This window comes from Trachurus trachurus (assembly GCF_905171665.1).
Source record: "Trachurus trachurus genome assembly, chromosome: 7".
In the NCBI taxonomy this organism is placed as follows: Eukaryota; Metazoa; Chordata; class Actinopteri; order Carangiformes; family Carangidae; genus Trachurus; species Trachurus trachurus.
In genome coordinates this window covers 8,889,629-8,897,663 of record NC_139901.1, presented here as the reverse complement: position 1 = coordinate 8,897,663, position 8,035 = coordinate 8,889,629, and the positions used below count along the sequence as shown (strand labels likewise).

General features: G+C 41.0%; 1 protein-coding gene across 2 annotated transcripts in view; it reads right to left on the bottom strand.

Annotated features, from left to right (window-relative positions):
• Positions 1 to 600: 600 nt before the first annotated feature.
• The window catches only part of lamb2 (laminin, beta 2 (laminin S)), a 51,355-nt gene continuing 43,920 nt past the window's right edge, over positions 601 to 8,035 (bottom strand). For both annotated transcript variants that reach the window (XM_083975426.1, XM_083975427.1), the window contains 11 exons: positions 7,000 to 7,181; positions 6,268 to 6,458; positions 6,003 to 6,187; positions 5,656 to 5,897; positions 5,228 to 5,431; positions 4,561 to 4,705; positions 4,247 to 4,454; positions 4,019 to 4,160; positions 2,577 to 2,753; positions 2,320 to 2,479; positions 601 to 1,758 (listed from right to left, as the gene is read on the bottom strand). In XM_083975426.1, the coding sequence (XP_083831552.1) occupies positions 1,622 to 1,758; positions 2,320 to 2,479; positions 2,577 to 2,753; positions 4,019 to 4,160; positions 4,247 to 4,454; positions 4,561 to 4,705; positions 5,228 to 5,431; positions 5,656 to 5,897; positions 6,003 to 6,187; positions 6,268 to 6,458; positions 7,000 to 7,181 (1,973 nt within the window). In that variant the 3' untranslated portion in view covers positions 601 to 1,621. The remainder of the gene's footprint in view (positions 1,759 to 2,319; positions 2,480 to 2,576; positions 2,754 to 4,018; positions 4,161 to 4,246; positions 4,455 to 4,560; positions 4,706 to 5,227; positions 5,432 to 5,655; positions 5,898 to 6,002; positions 6,188 to 6,267; positions 6,459 to 6,999; positions 7,182 to 8,035) is intronic.

Below are 8,035 nucleotides of genomic sequence, written 5' to 3'. Positions count from 1 at the left end.
TTGGGTAAGAGACAGCTGCAGAGATGGAGACTCTGCCAGAGGGCACACCAAGGTCTTATGACAGTACACCATGGCACAAAAATAGAAATGGGACATCTTATAGACCTGCTGGGGGGACACATACACATTCAGGCCACAAGACAGCAATGTCAGAAAACGGGAGCGCATCAAGCATGGAGAAATTTCACGTGATCATAATGTGTGACGCTCAAACAAGAGAAATGTCAAGTCGTTTAAGCTTTATTCACAAAACTGTACACTGTAAAACTTTACACATGCCTCTTTTGATTTTTTTTTTGGAAGTTATCAAAATCAATCACATGGCTGCTTGGTGATGGGTAGGCTGGGGGAAGTACATGTACAAAGTTAGTTTTTTTTTTTGGTTTATGTTTCAGCAAAACACACATTGTCATGCAAACACTACATGAGTAAATGTCCAAGATACTGGGACAGTATAAGGCACAATTAAACACTGTACATACTGTAAAATACTATGTCATGTCAGTGAGGCAACAAGTAGCTTGTAAATATTCCATCACAGTATATTTCATCATCAAAACACTCAGTCTGTGCATCGTGGGTTTGGCATAATAGTTCATCTTGGTTGTGCTGGTAGGCTGATTGTTTACCTCTGTCCTCGTGCTAAGACAAAGATCTCCATCTGGCTCCATCACAGGGGTTTATCCTCTGCATCATGACCAGAGGTGGTTTGTAGCCAGGTTTATATGTACCTCTTGTCTTAGCACATCACATGAATTGGCTTTATCAAACCAAATTTGTTTCCCTGTTTTTTTAAGCATACGTGAAAAAAAGAAATCACTCCTAGCACCACAGTCTGTGTAATTTCCTTCTGAAAATCCAAAATGTTGAATCCAAATGATCCACATAACTCTTTTCATCTCTTAATCCTTCATGTAAAGCCATGTTGTTAAAGCTACACAAGGTCTATGCTCCAGTGTCTATACACTTATATTTGGCTTATTTGAAAATATAACAAATTAAACATATTTTACTGTTTTTTTAAATACCGAAACTCATTTTGAACACATCTTCACTCTGATGTTATGACCTCATGCACCAAAAGGTTGTTGTGTTTTCTACTTTTCTCTAGTGCAATTTAAATGAAGTCCTCTTATGAGCACAGCTCACAATACTTCCAGAGTTCATAGAATAAAAAAATAATAATGACCTGCTGATTATACAGTTGTCACTCCAAGTAATGATAAAAAAACAAGTAACAAACATGTAACAGCTTGTTTGCAAAATCACTCTTTTTTCCCAAATGTGTATATTGCTGACTTTTTCCATAATTTCATTTTTAATTTTCATAATGCAAATTCGTAGATACTTTTCCAGATTATTTCAAAAATAAAATATAATGTGCACATATTCAAATTTAAATAAAATATGTGATAGTCATTGGTATGTTTATACATTGCACTATGTTAGCAATGATTTATTAATAGTTACAACACAATTTGGACAAAAAATATGTAAATTCACCTGCTGTGTGATAAAATAATGACCCCAGCCTTCTTTTTTCCCCTCAGAGTCTGTATCAGAAGAAAATGGCAGAATAACATGATGATGGACCCGTTTCCATTCGACATTTGGAGGTGATTTACTGGCACGTGTTGTAGATCTGGATCTGTTTGTTGATGTCATGGAGGATGGCTTTCATCTTGCCCTCCAGGCCGTCCAGCTGACGAGCTTTTCCCTCCAACCTCCTCTGGTTCTCCTCATAGTTTTTTTCCAGCTCTGTCAGGACAGGGGATTTCAGGAGTGGTTACACAGACGGGTATTACTTTGTGCTGCTGGTTATTTTATATTGTGTGTGCTGCACTATTACACTGCATCCAAGGTAGCAAAGCAGCTATATAAAGTCCATGACAAGGGAAAAGATCAGCCAGGACCTGTATCCCACATGTGAACGTATCCACCAGATCAGCCAATAATACTTCCCCATTGTGTCCGTGTGATAAATGAGTTATAGCTGATGAATTGACCAGGTGTGAACTACTGTTTCTGTCCATTTACTTGTTTCCAAAGTGTTTAATGATTTTGCATCAGCCAGGACAATAACTTTCTTACAGTATTGTTTTGATTGGCATTTATCTATTGTATTTTTTATTGTCTTATCTATATTATTCTTTCACTTTTATCATTCTATTCTTTGCATGCATCAGCTTGCAGTAACCTGTAAGGCTCCCTACACTATACTATGTGAAAGGTGTGATATAAATAAAGTTTGAATGAGTGACTAAATTGAAATTTATCTAAATTTCATCTAAACAGTTTCATGCATGTTGACTTCAGTACCTGCTAGTCTCTGCAGCTTGTTCTGGGCGTCTCTCAGTAGTTCCTTTGCTTCGTCTCTGAGGCTCTCAGCCCTCTTCTTTGCGTCCTGCACAGCTTTGGCCTTGGTATCAACCCGCTGCTGCACCTCGTGGTATTTATCTGTCAGCTGGCCATCCAGAATCTGGGCATCAAGACAGGAGGAAGGCATTACTATGAGAGCTGTATACACTTTTCAAGAGGCAGAGTGCACACACACATATGCATGCACACACACACACCTGCTTGGCTTCGTTTGCCTTGTCTCGTGCCATGGTGGCGGTCTCTTCAGCTCTGGCTGCTGCCATACTGTTGTTGGCACGTTTGGTCTTCAGGGCATTGACCTCCTGTCCCAGTGTCCCCAGTCGGTTCATGGCGTCGTTCAGGTCCTTCTCACTGTCAAATGTCTCTGACTCAATCTACAGAGAGAAAACACAAGCAAAGTGAATACATGATTTCTAATCCCTCTGGAAAAACATCATGAAAAATCTGTGTTTGTGTCAGTGTTCTGAATGCACAGTATTTTAGAGGAATTTCTTTCACACTGTAGCCTGTCACACACTGTTTCAGTATAATCCTGGGTCATTATTATTTGAGCCATTTTTCTTGTGCCAAAAAACTTCATCTAGTAAATTATGATTCCATCCTGTAGCCTGTACTTTAAATGAGTTTTTGCCCCTTTGGGGACTGTGGTGAAAAGCTTGAAGCATGGTGAACTTGTTAGTTATTTATGCATTCAACAATATTAGCCACTATATTAACTCTGCTTTGACAAGAAAACACCAGGGAAGGGACCAGGGTCGGTACATGATCATATAAAACTGATAATTAGTTTGTTTTTTAAATTGAGTAAGGAAAATGTTCAGCAAGGGTGATTCAAATTGAAGTCCAAGCCAACAGTCTGATCACCTGGCCCGCTTCCAGAAAGTCAGCAAAACAAAATGCAAATGAGTGTGTTTTAATTAATGTGGATATTAGGGGGAGAACTTAGGCGTCAAGATTAACAGTCTGGAGCCAGTTTTCTACTTGAGTTTCATAACACATTTGCAGAAGCACGAGATGAATTAAAATTCAGTCAAATTTCAGCAGTGCAGTTTCTTCTTTAATGTAACTAATTTGATAATTGTGTCTCTGCTGGACACTGATGTTTTCACCTACTGCCACATGTTTTATGTCTCTTCAGTGGACACTTGTGTGCAGCCTGAATTATGCAACTGTATGCAAAAGTATGGATCTACTTGCCAAATCTGATTCATAACACTTTGTCGTGGGGTGTAAACATTTGTTGCGTATTTAGGTGGGTCCTCTTAGGAAAACTAAGACTGCACCAGTTTGATCTTATTTCAAGCACAAGCATAGCAGAGTAACATTACTATAGTTGTTTATAGACATATACATAGCACATATGGTGATGCTTTTACAGCTACTGTAGTTTCTTAGTTGCTGTAAGGGTCTGTTTAGAATAAAGATACAATCATAGTTTCCATGGTTGCACTGATATTTAATTTGCAATAATAATGAATATTTGTATTTGCCTGATTTACACTGTGACCAGTAGATGTGGCTCAGTTTAAATGAAGCATTCAGAAATGAGTCCTTTCTCTAACCACTTTCCTGAACTGGTTCATGAAGCTTCATGTCTTCATCACTGGTTCTTTGTACTGTGGGGTAATAAAGCTGTTACCTGAGCCAGTCGGGCCTCAGTCATGTCAATGTCGGCTTTGGCTTTTGCTATGGCCTTCTCTGCTGACGTCTGGGCCGTCTTTGCATCCACCAAAGCCTGTTTGACCGTCTCTGCCGTGGTCTTCACCCCCTCTGAATGATGCCTGAACAACAACACAGCCACAGTGAAGCAGGTGACGTCAGAGTATATTTACAATACTTTATTGTTAAAGTCTGACGCCTTATCTACCTGGCCCTCTTGGCATCCAGCAGCAGTTGCTCAGCCTTGCGCACGTCGTCCTTCGTCTGCTCCAGGATGGCGTCCACATTTGAAAGGCTGCGGACCCGTTCTTTGATCTCATCAGCCAGATGCCTGATCTGCAGCGGCGAGGCTGGGATGGAAAGCTCCAGGACACGGTTCGCCACGGCCTCAATGCTGTCTGGATCTGCTCCCTCCTCTGAGAGAAAGATGAACATGAGAAATGTCAGCATCAATTGTGAGACAATTTAATACATCTATATGTTGATAAAAGGCTGAAGGAATGGAATTAATTAAAGACTCACGAGTGAGGAACTCTCTGATCTGTTTGATGAGGTCTCTCAGGTCATTGTTGGAGCGCTCCACTTTGTTTTTGGTGGCTGTGGCTTTGTCCAGAGCTGCCTGGGCTTTCCCTTTGGCCTCCTCTGCTTTAGTCTTGGCCTCTGCCACCTGAACGACAGGAAGACATGCTGATAGAGGACACAGGGGGCTGACAGACACAACTCATTCACCACAGCTGCTATGCTTACTTCTCTTAACCTTCAGCTATTTGCTCTGAAATGAAGATTTTGTCCCTTTTTGTGTTGTATTGTTTTGTTGGTGATGGTTGTTTGTTTGTCATGAATGTTTGTAAATCTGTTGAAATATGTCATATATTCTTTGAAAAAAAGGTCTGAGATTGACTGTGTAGCGACATTGGCACAAAATTAAAGTGTAATATGACAGATGTGAATCATTGGAAAACTCTGTACAGTGAGAATTCCACTCTGTCACAAATATCAAATAAAAAGACACTTGAAAAAGAAAAGGACAATAAGATATACATTAATGTGAAACTAAGGAAGAATACAGAATGTGAAATGTGAAAAATACATGTATTTGTTGCAGCCTAACAGGTGCGATGCTATGTATCTGGGGGTAACAGCCAAAGACCAACAGGATGTGAACAGTATCTGTCAGTGTGGTACACACCTTGGTAAAGAGTCCCTCCACTTCTCCCATAGCTTTGCTCAGCTCCTTCTCTGCGTGTTTGGCTCTCTCCAGTGCATTGTCCGCCACCGCCACGGCGCCGTTACAGTTCAGGCCTCCACAGTGACGGTTCCCCTCATCGTCACGGCAACCCGCACCCCCACATGGGCTTTCCCCACATGGAGCGTCACCAGGGGCACCACACACCTGCCGGGACAGGTACAGTACACATGAGCCAATATTTGTATGGATGTTGTCATCATTAATACGTGTATGTGTGGGACTTGATTCAAAAAACAGCCTTCTCAATTATAAATCAGTTACTTTTTATTTAGTAAGTGAATGAAGTATCTTGGTCCTCGTCTAGGCTGTCTTTATCATGTTCTTTTGGAGCAAACAGCTGCTCCAAAGATGAAAGAATGAGATCATACCTTCTCATTGATCTTCTTCATGTCCAGGCCCTGTGTCCTGGAGTTGAGGTCTGTCAGCGCTCGCTTGTTAGCTGCGTTCTTACGGTTGAAGTCGTCCTTCTTGGCGGCGATGAGGCGCTCGGTGCGGCGGCGGGTGTCTGCGGACTGACTGACCGTGCTGGGCTTGGTGGTGGTTGATTGGTTGGCGCGGCGCTCAGCATCCAGAGACTTGTTGTAGGAGCTACGGATGCTGTCGTACGCACCTGGAGGACGAGTGGGGAGAGGACGTTATCAGCTGCCGTGTCTGAGGATGGATTCATTGATTTAATGAAAGGAACTTATGGATGATTAGTGGAAACGTCTCTCACCCAGGAAGTTGGAGTTTTTGAGGACGTCCAGCTGGTGGTGCAGCTGCTCTGAGGTGAGGTTTAGCTCTCTAGCCTCTCTCTCCAGTGCACTCAGCTCCTTGCTCGCCTCAGAGTTGCTGTCCTGTACGATGGTCAGGTCTCCCTCCAGACGGTTCAGGGTGTCAGTGGTATCACTGATCTGAGCTCTGGGGGAAGAGACAGGCAGTCGTTGGTTTATCTAAAAAAAAAAATCAGTTGAACTGCAGAGGAATCTACCAGCTCATACCTAAGATCTTCAATAAGCTCCATCAGTGTAGCGACGGCTGCAGCAGTGGCGTTGCGTGCGTTGACAATCCCCCGAGCTTGTGCCAGTTTCTCCTCCAGGTCTCTGAAGGCCTTTTCATAGGCGCCAGTGAGCCCAGTGGTCTGAATCTCATGGGCACGCTCTGCCAGAGTCTTGGTGCGCACTGCCAGGTCCTGGAAACAAGACAACATTGTGAAGAGTCAGATTCTGGTCGAACAATTCAGTATTTCACGCGTTTTGCTGACTCAGGGTTTATGGGCCATAAAGATAAATCTGTTAAAGAATAAGAAAATTCATTATTAGTATTTGATTATATATTATAATATTACTTATAGGATTTTTCAAATCTATTTATTTGTTAATTTACCTCTGTATCTACAGAAGTGAATGCATACATTCATATTCTGGTTATTTTTTGAATTTGTAAAAATGAATGTATTAATTAATCAATTTTTTAAATTCATTTTTCTTTATGGCTTTTACCTTTCTCTGTTGTTTTTGCTTCCATATCACCATCTCCAACATGTTCTATTAACACTGGCCTAAATTTAAATGTTTATAAATAAGATATTACATATTTGTTATATTTGTCTTGTTATTTCCACTTGTATTCATTATTTTCTTTCATATACAGTATATTGTCCTATTCTTTAACAGATTTATTTGTGGCACTGCTATGACACCCCTGATTACACCCCCTCTCTTTAGCTGCACCTGTACAATGCGATCCCAGTCCCCAAAGCACTGGTGACAGGGCTGACAGTTGGGGAACTGGCCAGAGAAGCCTCTGGCACACTGATCACAGCGAACACCGGACACCCCCTGCTGGCAAACACAGTGGCCCGTCACACGGTTGCACTGAGACGTCTCAATGCCACGCCAGTCACAGTCACAGGCTGCAGGGCACAAAAACAGAGGGAGGGAGCACACAGTCAGTGTAGCAATAAAGAGCTTGTTTATAATGTTCTGTGTATAAAGCAAAATATGTGCATTTTATTCATTGTTAGACCATTGTGAAGCCACAGATTTCAATGTGCGGTTGTTTTATTATTCTGAGCAAAGCTTTTTCTGAAAAATGAAAGAAAATTTAATAAAAAAAATGTAAGAAGCATGTGGAGCATTAATATGTACATAAATCCTCTGCAAATTCTTTGAATGACATCTGGTTACTTCTCCATCTAACTGACACACAAAAACATCCAAGAGTTATCGTTTTGTTATTAAGCATACTGGTTTCCCTAGGCTTTCACTTTTGGCAAAATGAGGCTTTTTACCCATAATGCTTTTGTACTGTTCAGAGATACAGTAAGCTGTGTGCTATCTCTCTCATCTCTCTGCCTGAGCTGCTAAAGTGTGTCACATTTGCATTGACCCCTGTGACGTGTTATAAACCCTAATAAAACCCTAAACACATCAACTTGCATATGACAGTATCCATGTTACAAATGTTATATTTGAGTAAGTATTGCTCATTGTGGACACAAATAATTAATCGATCTATGTTGAAAAATCGGGATTTTACGATGAAAATGTGCAGACTCAAAGAAAAAGACACTTATTCTGTCCTATCACTGTGACCATATTGTAAAACATAAATCAATCTCAGGTTCAGCAGAATAGTTAGATTTCCAATTTCATGAATCTCTTTAATAATTTCTATCCAGTTGTCCAGTTTATGTGTTTGTTTTTTTGGTGCTGCTGCTGTGAATATTTTCAAAAGGTATTTGTTATTCCCTGTGATCTTCCTCTG